Source organism: Mustela erminea, chromosome 1 (genome assembly GCF_009829155.1).
Source record: "Mustela erminea isolate mMusErm1 chromosome 1, mMusErm1.Pri, whole genome shotgun sequence".
Classification (NCBI taxonomy): domain Eukaryota; kingdom Metazoa; phylum Chordata; class Mammalia; order Carnivora; family Mustelidae; genus Mustela; species Mustela erminea.
This window is the reverse complement of record NC_045614.1, coordinates 103,671,023-103,684,707: the sequence shown is the minus strand read 5'-3', so window position 1 is coordinate 103,684,707 and position 13,685 is coordinate 103,671,023. Positions and strand designations below refer to the sequence as shown.

At 33.3% G+C, this 13,685-nt stretch overlaps 1 protein-coding gene across 19 annotated transcripts in view; it reads left to right on the top strand.

Annotated features, from left to right (window-relative positions):
- Positions 1-13,685, top strand: part of DLG1 (discs large MAGUK scaffold protein 1) — a 255,691-nt gene that overhangs the window by 127,813 nt on the left and 114,193 nt on the right. For 11 of the 19 annotated variants that reach the window (XM_032337041.1, XM_032337079.1, XM_032337051.1 and 8 more), the window contains one exon: positions 3,528-3,626. The exons of the other annotated variants lie outside the window; for them this stretch is intronic. In XM_032337041.1, the coding sequence (XP_032192932.1) occupies positions 3,528-3,626 (99 nt within the window). The remainder of the gene's footprint in view (positions 1-3,527; positions 3,627-13,685) is intronic. 19 annotated transcript variants of the gene reach the window in all.

Below are 13,685 nucleotides of genomic sequence, written 5' to 3'. Positions count from 1 at the left end.
CATATTCATAACTCCTTTCTCTGACACGAGGTATCTTATTCCCCTTATCCTTTATGTATGTATTTTTTAGATCAAAATCTCCTGTATGTCAGCAATCTCCCATCACCACTTCTCTTGGTGGGACAACCTCCTTACTCTGCCCAAGCTCCATCATATCTCCTTCTTACTCCACTGAGGCCCCTACACTTCATGCCAGACTACTGCTACTGCCACATTTAGGTTCAAACAAAACACATCAGCCTGCTTCCACTGCTCTGCCCATATGGATACCCTCCTTTTTCTGCTCAGGCTCCAAGCACCCTGTTCTAGACCGCTGCCACCCCTCTACTCCCTGCATACAGACACTCTCCTCACCCTGTTTGGCTTCAATAATCTGTACCTTACTGTTAAAGAAGTCTTTACCTACACCAGGGTCATGGTAACATTCTGTCATTAATATCATTTAGAAATCTAATTTTTGTACTTCTCTTATGTTAGCAAACAGTCTGCAATTAATCTTAAGTATTGTATAAGGTAGAGATGGGATTCATTTCATTTCCTGTAGGTATACCTAGTTGATCAAGTGGCAGTTCTTTTAAAACTATCTTTTTTCGCACACTTTGTTGTAAATCTAGAGTCAGAACCTCAAAAATTCTTAAAAAGTGATATGAGTATTAAACTGAAAGTTGGTTAATATCTAAGTGATGCATTTTAAACTCATAATATGGAATTTAAAGTGTTTTTTTTTATGGAAACAATATATAATTAGTGACTAGAGTTCCAAGCCGGATCTACAGATGGTTCTTACAGATGATTTTTAATTGGTTGTGTAATATTTAATTTTACATAATTATCATTATTTGTATACTTAACCATTCCAGCACCTTTGGATATTTAGGATATTCCACATTTCCCAAGTATAAACAGTGGTCAGTAGAATGTATTAAGACTCTTAGAATACTTGTTTTTTAAATTGTTCACTTTGGGTAGATTTCTAGAATTAAGTCTAAAAGCTTAGACTTTTTTAAGGCTGTAGATAATTACTACTAAATTGCTTTTCTTAAAGTTTGTATGAATTTATACATCCAACAACAGTGGGAAAGGTCCTGTTTCCATGCATTAAAATTTACTTTGAGATTTGTATTGTGGCAAAATATATCTGACATAAAATTTGTCATTTTAACCTTTTTTAAAAATAATTCTGTGGCATTAATTGCATTCTCAGTGTTGCAACCATCACTATTAGATTTCCAAAACTTTTCATGACCTCTCACAGACTCTGTAATCATTAACTTACCATGCTCTTCTCTCCTAGCGTGGTAACTCCATTCTACTTTCTATCTCTATGAGTATACCTATTCTGAATGTTTCATGTAAGTCGAATCATACAATATTGTCCTTATGTGTCTGATTCATTTCACTTGAGAACATAATGTTTTCAGTATACATCCGTGTTGTATCATGAGTCAGAATTTCATTCCTCTTTGTGACTGAATAATAATTCATTGCATGTATATATAACATTTTGTTTATCCATTTGTCTGTTGATGGACACTTGTGTTTTTTCCACCTTTTCGGCTGTTGTGAATAATGCATCACTGAACATTGTGATGTAAAGTATCCAACTCCCTGTTTTCAGTTCTTTTGAGTCTATGTATACTTAGTAGAAGTTGCTGGGTCATATGGTAATACTATGGTTAGCTTTTTTTGAAGAACCATCAAACTGTTGCATAGCAGCTTACACCATTTTACATTCCTACCAAAAGTTTTTGAAGATTACAAATTCTGTACATCCTTGCCAATGTAGTTTCTTTCTGTTTTTGTTTTTCTTTTTTTATTACAGCCTCCTAGTAAGTGTGAAGTGATTTATTGCTGTAACTTTGATTTGCATTTTTCTAATGAATAATAATTTGTTGAGTATCTTTTCATGTGCTTATTTGCCATTTGTGTATCTCCTTTGCAGAAATGACCACCAAAGTCCTTTGCCCATTTTTTAACTATCTTTTTGTTGTTGAGTTGTAAGAGTTCTTTATATATTCTGGCTATTAAACCCCCATCGGATGTATGACTTGTAAACATTTAGTCCCATTTTGTAGGTTGTCTTTGCACTTTCTTGATAATGTCCTTTGGTAGACAAAATATTTTGTCTGATGTTCTGATGACGTCTGGTTCATTTATTCTTGTCACTTATACTTTTGATATATTTAAGAATTCACTGTCAAATCTAAGGTCAGGAAGATTTACCCCTTTGTTTTCTGGTTTTATGAGTTCTAGTATGTGTATTTCTATTGTTGATTAATTTTTAAATTTTTGAATATGATGTGAGAGTGATATAACTTCATTACTTTTGCATGTGGATATCCAGTTTTCCCAGCACCATTGTTGAAAAGAATCCGTGCATTTTTAATAAATTTTGATTAACTGATAGGCCAAGAAGGTCAACATTGTAATTTTATTTTGTATTTCTTTGTTAGGAAAAGCATAGTTTTGATTTCAGCAAATTTGTTCTTCCTGTCTCTTGTAATGCACCTTGTCCTGTAATCAGTTGGATTTTAATGTTTCTCTTATACATGTAGAGTATGTTATTAGTTAATAAATGTTTATGAATTAATCCAGTTAACAAGGTTTAGGACAAGTTACAAAACACGTCTTGTTTTACATTTACATCTTTGTAAAAGTAAATGAATCAAGCCAGATAGAGTAGTTGAGTGTAAATATCAAAGCCCCTTAGTTTATGTCACTAGAGTTCTTTTTTAATTTTTTCTGGAATATGTGTGGCACATAATAGTTACTCAGTGTTAGTTGAATTAATGACTTTAAAGGCAGTTGTTTTAAAAGATTTATTTATTTGAGAGAGAGAGCATGGGTGCAGGGGAGGGGGCCAAGGTAGAGGGAAGCAGAAACTTAAGCAGGCTTCCTTCTGAGCTTGGAGCTTATCTCACAATGTTGAGATCACCACCTGACCCAAAACCAAGAAGCTTCGCTTAACTGATTGCACAACCTAGATGCCTGTTTGAAGGCAATTTTAAGGCAGCTTAGTACAGTTCTTAATAGTAGAGGTCAATAGCATAGATTTTAAAAGTGATAATAGATTCAATTTTTAAGTTCTTTGAATCCTTTGTGAATTTCTGAGCCCCAGTTTCCTGCCTGATGGGCTAATAAAATTGCTTTTGATTCCTTGAATGCAAGGAGGAAAGTAATCAAATAATATTCTGAATCCTGGAAAAATATTTTGTAGTCTTTGAAGTAAGTGTTTTGTCTCCTAGAGGAGCAAAATTGTAAGTCATTATCTTTTACTGTTTTCATTGAAATATCTAAAAAGTAGTCTCTCATTTTAATTACAGTTATTAAAACTATTATTAGTAGCATAATGATTTCTAAAATAATTTCTGGAGAGCATTTTCTCATTTAAATTGAAGTAACATTAATATTTTACCTTTTTCTCAGTTATTTCTGAAAACTATAATATATTATGGCAAAATTTTCTGTTATGTGTTTTTCTTTTATTTTGGTATTTTTCCTGATTTTTTGTCATTGATGATTTTTAGCCAACAGAAGCTGTACCTCCCTCTTCTCCCACTGTCCCTGTGATCCCTGTCCTGCCAGTCCCTGCTGAGAATACTGTCATCTTACCCACCATACCACAGGTTTTTATTAAGTTTCTTTTTTCTTTATAAACATTTCATTTGATTTAATGTTTCATTTGTATTCTTTTCAAACTGTTTTAACTGTTTCTTTGTTAGATTTAATAATTCACTTTGGACTTCACCTGGTGTTTTTAGGGAATTAAATATTCGGGATTTAATATAAAATGGGTTCAATATGTGTCATTTTTTTAGGTTAACTATGAAATAGGACACATTTTAAACTTCGTAATATTGAACCTCCTTAGATTTGTTATCATGCATTTTGTATTTATAAATCTGCTTGAACCAGTTTTTATTTGCTTTAGGAAATTTTCTTTTTTTTTTCTTTTAAGATGTTATTTATTTAACAGAGAGAGAAAGCACAGGTAGGCAGAGAGGCAGGCAGAGAGAGAAGGGGAAGTAGTAGGCTCCCTGCTGAGCAGAGAGGTCGATGCAGGGCTCTATCCCAGGACCCTGAGATTATGACCTGAGCTGAAGGCAGCGGCTTAACCCACTGAACCACCCAGACACCCCAGGAAATTTTATTTTCTAAAGATAATAAAAATCTTTATCTTCATATTACACTAGATGTGTCATTCATATTTGTTTTCCAATATATATTTACCTTCTTTGGAAATATTTCTTTCTCTGTCATTTGGTTAGATAACGTTCATATTTATCTGTTAAAAATAAGACCCCATACATGTAAAGTATATTGGAACTCTGTGCTATCTCTGCAACTTTTCTGTAAATCTAAAATTACTCTAATAAAAGTTTATTTTTTAAAAAGGTAATGTGTGCGTATACACACACAATGGAATATTACTCAGCCATCAAAAATAATGAAATCTTGCCATTTGCAACATGGTTGGAGCTAGAGTGTATTATGCTCAGCAAAATAAGTCAGAGAAAGATAGATACCATATGATTTCACTCACATATGGAATTTAAGAAACAAAACAGATGAATGTTTGTGGGGGGTAGGAAAGAGAAGGAAGCAAACCATAAGAGACTCTTAGAGAACAAACTGAGGGCTGATGGAGGGCAATTGCGGGGTGGGGGATGAGCTAGATGTGTGATGGATATTAAGGACAGCACTTTTATGATGAGCACTGGGTATTATATATAAGTAATGAATCACTGAATTTTACTCCTGAAACTAACATTGTACTATATGGGGTTTTTTGTACTATATGTTAACGAACTAGAATTTAAATAAAATTTTGAAAACAAAATAAAAAGTAACGTGACAGTCAAAAACTAAAATGCTAGACAAATCCTTCAGTAATTCCAAGGGATGACTTAGTAAGACATTACCTACCCTATAAACTAAGTCATCCAAAGTCAAAATAATGATAGTATTATTGCATATAATAAATAACTCAGATCTTGGTTGTATACAATCTCAGTCTCATTTAGAGTATAAATAAATGCATCTTTAGCTATTTTTACTATTACTGATCTGTGCATAAAATCTAGATAAAAATTGTATGCTTATTGTGTAAGTTCCATTGGAAGTAAAATGGGATATCAATTATTACTTGTCTCAGTGCCCTTCCCCTCCTAAAAAATGAAATTCAAGAGGGACATTATACAAAATAGGACTCTAGGGGAAATTACAGATACTCCACTAAGACTTCAGTCTGTGTTATAATGTTACTGTTTCTACGTAATCGTTCACCCTTTGTGAAAATCATTAAAAGTTAAATCGTTGTAAATGATAGAATAGATAAATCCAGATGGATTTTTTTCTCTGTGTTGCATAGAAGAAATTGAACTTATAAATAAAATATAATTCTAAGTAAGCAGCCTATGTTTTATTGTAATATTGTAATAATATAACCTCTCTCCAAGCATCTAGGACTTAGTAATACAATATTTTTTTTAAAGTAGGGGATTTGGAAGTTTATTTTACTCTTGTCATTTCAATTCATCTTTTGGTGTTAAAATAGTTCCAAAACCCTTTGAAACTTCATAGTAGTTTTTGTTCTTATGTTGCATAAGGAACCTGTCTTTTCCTGCTCAAAGACCTCTGACTTATTTACTCCCAAGTGTCCCTAACATCACACTATATTTGGAAATTGTTGAGACATTACATAGCCTTGTAGTTATAAATGAGAGGTCTTAGAGGCAGATAGATCTGGTTTGGAATTCTAGTCCTACCACTTTATAAGCTGTGTAACTCTGAGCAGTTTCCTTAACCACACTGAGCTTCTGTTACTTCATCTGTTAACACTGAAGATGATAGTAGTATTAGCTTAAGATGTTGTTGGAAGAATAATGGCATATGTGCAACTGGCACATAATCTTGGCTGTTCATATTATTAGTGTTATCTCATATTTCTTTGAGACAGTAAACCAGGGAACAAGTTAGAAAAACAAATGAGGATATGTGCACAAGACAAAGGCTTATGTATTCAACTTTGCCTCATTTTAAGTTTTTAAATACACTGAAAGCCCATGTAGAGTAGATTAATCATTTATGTTGTATAATGTGAAAAGCCTATAGGTGTGCCTCATTTTTCCGGAATCAGTAAGTGCGTTCCTGATTAATGAAGTAGAATATGGACATTATAAAAATTAGTATAAGTGATTAAAATGTCCTCAAATAAACTTGAAAGCTATACTTAATCTATAACCCAGTTTTAACACTTTAAATGGAAATAATTTTTCTTCTAAAGATCTACTACTTTACATTTTAGATGCATCAGGATATAATAGAAGTAGAAGACATAAGGTTTGGATTCGCGTCCTACCTTTGCAATTCAAACAAGTTACTTAATGTCTACATTTTATCCTCCCTTCATCTATTAAAATGGAAGATAATGCCTCCCTGATTACTTTTAAATGCTTATTATACTTTTCAGAGTACTTTTATATTGGTCTTTTAAATTTTTAAAAGCTTTCCATAATAGGAATTATTAGGCTTATTATACACAGCAGTACAGAAGAAGGCATAACGAACGACTGCTTGAAGTTGAATGAAGAGCACAGACTTTATAGTGAGACCTAACTACCACTTCTGGCCTCACCCCTTTCTAGCTGTGTGACAGTGTAGAAATGTCTCAGCTTCTAATAGCCTCAGTTCTCTACATAGATACTGAACTATTAAATATCTTTTTTCCACCCCAGAGTAAATACTCTGCCTTAAAACCAGATGCTTTAGACTCTTTCTACCAGTTTTGTGGATCTGTCATGTAATTGCTAAAAGTGACTAATTTGTGTGTGTAAAATTCTTTGTACATATTCATATATGTGCTTCAGAGGGATTGGTGTTCAGTTTTTTGTTATTATTCCAGTCATATCATTACTAAGATGAATATAACATTATCCTTGTCCTCCAGGAGACTCCTTTCTATCCAATAGACAGTTAACAATAACCACGTGACATGAGAGTAGTTACATAAGAGGTAGAGCCAGTGCAGACCATTTTTTATTGCTTTTGGACCGTTTAAGTTTCACAAAACATCTGAGCATTGAATCTCAAATCACTTGATCTTTAGTATAACCTAAAGGATGACTTGATATATTTTCATTTTACTGGTAGTTTTAAACAGAAGACCATACTTTGAGTTACCTTGATGAGCCTTTTTAACCACACATTAATATCTGACTGTGGTGCCCTTATTCTATATGTATTTTGAGTTTGTTTTGTTTATTCTACATTATTTTCAGATCATTTCAGATTTAAGAAAGTTTCAGTAATAGTGCTGTGAATTCCCATATACCTTTACCCAGATTCCCCAATTCTTAACATTTTTACCTACCATATTTGCTTTATCATTTCCCTTCTTATGTATTACTTTTTATGAATCATTTCAAAGGAAGTTTCTCTCATGTCCCTTTTACCTCCAAATACAAATGCTTTGTAACACTAAATGTTTTTTCCTAAGAACAGAAATATTAACACAGTACATGAGCTACATCAGAAAATGAGCATTAAAATAAAATTAGTGTCATTAATCTGCAAACATTATATTTTTCCATTTGCCCCAATAATGTACTTTAGAGGAAAAAAAAATAGGTCCTTTAGCCAGTCCAAGATTTCACATTGCCTTCATGACACTTTAGTCTCCGTAATCTGGAGTAGCCCCACTGTCTTTCATGAATGTGGCATTTTAGAAGAAAGCAAGCTAGTTATTTTGTAGAATATGTTTCAATTTGTCTTTAATGCATCTGCATAATTAGTTTGAAGTCATACATGTTTTCCAATTTTTTTAGTTGTGGTAGAATACACATAATGTAGAAATTTGCCATTTTTAAGATTATATATCAGTGGTATTTAAGATTTTATTTATTTGAGAGTGAGCAAGAGAGAGAAGACAAGCAGGGGAAGTGGCAGAAGGCAGAGGGAGAAGCAGGCTCCCCGCTAAGCAGGGGGCGTGATGTGGGGCTCCATCCCAGGACCCAGGATCATGACCTGAGCTGAAGGCAGACACTTACTGAGCCACCAAGGCACCCCTACATATCAGTGATATTAAGTACATTCATATTGTTTTGCAACCATCACTGTCATACATCTACAGAACTCTCTTCATCTTTTCATATGTGAAAAACCGACTGCAATCATTGTACTCAGTGGTGAAAGACTGAAAGCATTTCCTCTAACAATATGTAGAAAATAAAAAGTGATGTTACAACTCTTACAATATTAGGTTTTATAATTGCTCTTGTATTTATCTTTACTGAGATCTTTATTTCTTCAAACACCTTGTGTTACTCTCTCGTGTCCTTTAATTTCAACCTGCAAGACTCTTGAGCAAAGAATTTTGTTCAGGGCAGCTGTACTAGTGATAACCGAACTCCCGCCCCCCGCCCCAGCTCTTGTTTATCTGGGAATATTTTAATTCCTCCCTCACATTTGAGGAACAGTTTTGCCAGATACAGGGTTCTTGGTTGACAAAGGGTTTTTTCTTTTAGTACTTTAGATATATTGGCTCACTACTTTCTCACTTCCAGAGTTTCTGGAACTCTTCCAGAGTTCAGAGAAACATGTTGATAATCTTATTGAAGATCCCTTGTATGTAATGAGTCACTTTTTTCTTGCTGCTCTCAAAATTCTGTGTTTTTGTCTTTCAAGAGTTTGATTACAATGTGTCCTAGTGTGAGTCTCTCTGAGTTCATCCTACCATGAGGTTGTTGAGCTTGGATGTTGTTCTTCATGTCTTGTTATGGTTGTTTGTGGTTATCATCAAATTTGGGAATGTTTTGGTGATTATTTCTTCAGATATTTTCTCTGCTACTTGATCTCTCCTCTTCTGGGACTCCCATGATATATGTGTTGGTCTGCTTCATGGTGACCCAAGGTTCCTTAGTGTCTGGTCATTTTCTTTAGTCCTTTTCTTTCTTTCCTCAGACTTAGTAATTTCCATTGTCCTATCTTCAAGTTCATCAATTCTTCTGCTTGTTCAAATCTGCCTTTGAATTGTTATATTGAATTTTTGATTTATTGAACTTTTTTGCTTCAGAATTTCCTTTTGATTTTCCTTTAGGTTTTCTCTCTTTTATAGACTTTTCTATTTTATCTTTTATAAATTTTCCCTTTTATTTTTTCATTTTCTTTGTTCACCTTCTCTTTTAGTTCTTTGAACATCTTTAATATGGTTGTTTTAAAGTCTTTGTGTAGTAGATCTGGCACCAGGTTTTTTTAAAGGCCCTTCCTTCCTTTTTTTCTTTTCCTTCTTTCCTTCATTCCTTCCTCTTTTCCTTTGAATGGACCACACTATATTGTTTCTTTGCATGCCTTTTGATTTCTTTGCTGAACACTGGACTTTTGACTCTTAGGATGCTCTAACTCGGGAAATCAGATTTTCCTCCTCTCCTAAGGTTTTATTTTTATTTTGTAGTTGTTGTTTTGGGGCTTTTTAATTGTTGTAGGCTATCTCTGTGCCAAGAATCAGTCTGTAGTATAAACTTAAGGTCTTCCTCAGGTCTTTTTTTCCCTGCCTGCCCTTGTGTATGTGGCTGCTTTTGAATATCCTAGGTTTCAGTGTCTGACTCTCAAAAGGGGAAAAAGAGAAAAATGAAATGGTGGGAGGAGGTGTTTGCCCTTTAAGTCCTCTGGAGTCCCTTCAACCAGAGGGGGGAAGACTTGTATCAATTATGGGCAGTTCAATAATGGCCACTGCCTCTTTGCACCCCAGTGATCAGAAGCAGTCAGAGCACAGATCCCCTGTATTTGGAGGGTATTTTTTGTTTGTTTTTGGTTTTTTTCCCCTCCTGGGTTGTGTAGTTTTTGTGCCGGCTACTCCAGGAGCACTTCCCCAACTAGCTGTTACAGGGCAGAGGATGGGAGTTGAATAGCTGCTACTGTGCTAAGAGCTAAAATTGACTGAATTAACCACAGTTTACCATCCAGTACTTCCCCTGGAAGTTGCAGGCCTTCAACAGACTACTCTGGAGTGCAATACAATTCCAAATTAGTTACATCACATAGATTCTGCCAGTACAGTTATTGTCTGGGTGACAAATTTGTGGTACTTCCTATTGTGCCGTCTTCCCAGAATCCATCCTATTTATTTTTACGTACACTCTATCTTACATTGATTCCTTAAGTGATAGCATTTACCTTTTCATGCAGTATGTCTCAAATTAGAATCTAAGATGTGTTCTCTGGGGTTTGTGAGTTCTTTATATGAAAAACACTTGTTTATAATTTAGTAGGGGAGAAGGAGACAGATTAAATAACGTAATAAAATTTTGATAAATGGTAAAAGGAGAAATACAATGCACAGCATTAAAGTGTTTTCTAAACTCCTAATTTTGGCCTGTTTTTAAATAACTGGATTTAAGAATTATTTAAAGGTTTTTAAAAAAATGTAATACTGCTTTTTGAAATTGTATAAGGATGCTGTGATGTGTTAGCAGCAGCAATCCCTGTGAGACCCATTATTAATGAAATAGAATGCTAAAAATTGCATGAGCAGAATTATGTTTCTTAAGTCTTGTTATTGATACTTGGTCAAATTCTTTAGAGGTTTACTAGTACCTCTTTTTTAGAATATTCCTGTCCCTTTACTAACCCCCACCCCATCTCTAATTGTATTATAGGACTTCATTATTATCCTAGTTGAAACATACACAATTGTATATTAAATTATAATATACTAATATATTAATATATATACTAATAATGGATTAACAGTAGTTTCCTGTAGTTTACAGTAAGTTTTCCTTTGTATTTGCTGTATCTTTACATAGTCCTCTTAGGTAAAAACATGTGTTGCTGTCTCTTTATAGATGAAATAAATGAGTTTAAATATCACTTGTGACTTACCTGTATAGTCAGATTTACTTGAATGGTGGAGTGAAATAGAGACAGCACCAGAACCAAGTCTTTTGGTGTCACTTGAAGTCACTTGAAGCAAGGTGCAACGGAAGGGGTTTCTTCATTTGAAATAACTTTCAAGTAGATTCTTCTTAATTCTTGTTGTTGTTTAATTGACTGCTAAGTAAAGGTGATAATTTCATGTCACCTGTTCTGCTACCCACTGTCCCAGTTACAGATCCCAAGGTCTTAAACTAGCCAGATTTGCTACCATTTCTAATTTTAGTACTCTCTACCTCAGCTTTTTCAAAGTATGTGCTTTCTGGGGCCAAATTTTTCTGCATTGCTTCCTTTAGAAGTACCCTGTTCTTTAACTTTGTTTCTAGGGTGTTGTGTCTTTCTGAATTATGTATCATACCCTCCAAACCCATTCAGATTGTCCTACCCATTTATTTCCATTTCTACCTCCTCCAAATTGGAGAGCTAGGGAGTATTACTTTCTCAGAAACCATTTCTGTATTTCATAATACAATTATAATGAAGTAAAATTACTAAGTAAAAATAGAATTAAGTAAATTATTATTAAGTAAAAGTATAGTTTGTTCCAAGTTAAATGTCTTAATTCATCTTTATTTTAGGCAACTAGACTTGAGACAGACATCATGCCTCTTGAGCTTTCTTTATATAGGCTCTTATTCGAGACTATTTTTTATGACCTGTCTTTTTAAAATAGCTAGGTTTTCTTACCCTGACATTACTTTTGGTTGAAATTCTTGCTTAATCCTCAATGTGAACACTCTTGTTTCTTGTCCAATTTCATGTTTTTATTACCATCATTTCCCTTCAAGTATGATCACTCACTCATGTTAATTCTAAAGATACATCTAAAAATAACTTATTGTACGTATATTACCATGTTCTTCAAGTCAAAATTGCAAATTATTTCACTAGTCTGTATTTTTTATTTTGAACAGAACTTGAAAATTAAAATCAACTTTATGGTGTGAATGCTAATAACTTAATAGCAACTCTGACCTATAGTATTTTACAACTGCCTTAGTTATTAACCTCCTACAAACTGAGCAGTTGACTCAATATAATTTTTTTGCTTTACTTTTTATTAAAATTTTCAAAAATACTGGGGCACCTGAGTGGTTCAGTGGGTTAAGCCTCTGCCTTTGGCTAAGATCATGATGTCAGGGTCCTGGGATCCAGCTCTGCTCAGCAGGGAGCCTGCTTCCCCCTCTCTCTGCCTACTGCTCTGCCTACTTGTGTTCTCTCTCTGTCAAATAAATAAATAAGATCTTTAAAAATAAATACTTACATGTAGAGGGATAGTATGTGAACTATTATTTCACATACTATTAATATGTGAACTAATATGTGAATTATTAATTGTGAACTATTAAATTATTAATATGTGAATTAATTAATATGTGAACTCTCACATATACTCATTACCAAACTATAACAAATCATTAACTCGTGTGTGCTCATATGATCCATAATCCCTCCCATTTGTGTCCTCTCTTTGTCATTATTTTATTTTGAAGTAAGTTTAATACTTTATATTATTTTGGTTTTGTATATTTCAATATCAAATAGACTTTTTATAGGACTAGAATCAAAAGATAACTTCTGTACAACGATGATGGTAAAAAACAACTTTTTTCACTGTATGTTTGTTAATAAATGGGCAGAGGGAAGCAAAAGGCTTTGTTGCCATAATTTTTGAAGAATGTAACTTCTTTTGTAACTTTAAGTACCCCTTTCTTTCTTGTCATCATCTGTAATTGCTTAAACAAAATGGGGTGAAGTTGTACCATTAATTTTTTTGTTGAAGTGAAATACTATCAATTTGAGGAATCTCTATGGGTCATTGGATAATTTCAGATATTCATAAAATCTCAAATGTCTGTAAGTTGACTACTTTTACTTAAATAATAATCATACAAAGAGTATTTGTATCATGTTGATTAATCAAATTTAAATTAAAAATTTGAAAAACAAATAGTATTTGTATTTATTAGGTTTGGTTTTCACTAAATTATTTGAAGGTAGATTATTACAGTCAAAGGTAGGACCTGCATATAAAGTAGTTAATGTCATGTTTATATATAATAAGGTTTCTCATTTTTAACCTGCTGCTTCATGTAGCCTAAATGCATAATATATATTTATTTAACCATGCAACTGTGTTGTCCTTAAGCATTTTATCATATCATCCAGATCTAGTTCTTTGCCAAAAATAGTGTAAAATATTTGAACCTTTTAGGAAGGTTCAAAGGAACCTTCCAAGGAACCTTGGAAGAAAATGGTTATTCTGTGTATAATGTTTCTTTCACACAGTTTTTATGTTTAGTTCTTTAGTTAATTGGAATAGCAGAATTATTAGTGTTCATAAACATACCTCCTAAAATTGGCTTAAAGGATAGTCTTTTTTTTTTATTCTAAGAAAATGGCATTTGAAATGGTACTTTTATACTCTTAAATATGCAGGAGAAAGATAATTTTGAGGGGAATCATGTCAGTTTTCTGGTATGTTCATGATATGTTCTGATATGTTTTTCATTTGGTATTGATTGCATTTTATTCCTTAAATTTTATTTCATCTACAGAATAATTTCCAGGTCAACCAGAAAACCAAGCTTCTTTCAATCCATACTTAATCAGACATATTTATCCTACTTGGTTTTTTTGCTGTTGTTTTGCTTTTGGTTTTTTGACTCTTGTTATTCTGTGAGTGGTAACAGGTGCTAAGCAATAATTGCAACTGAAAATAGAATTTTTTTCTGGGTGATAAAAGTTGGAAT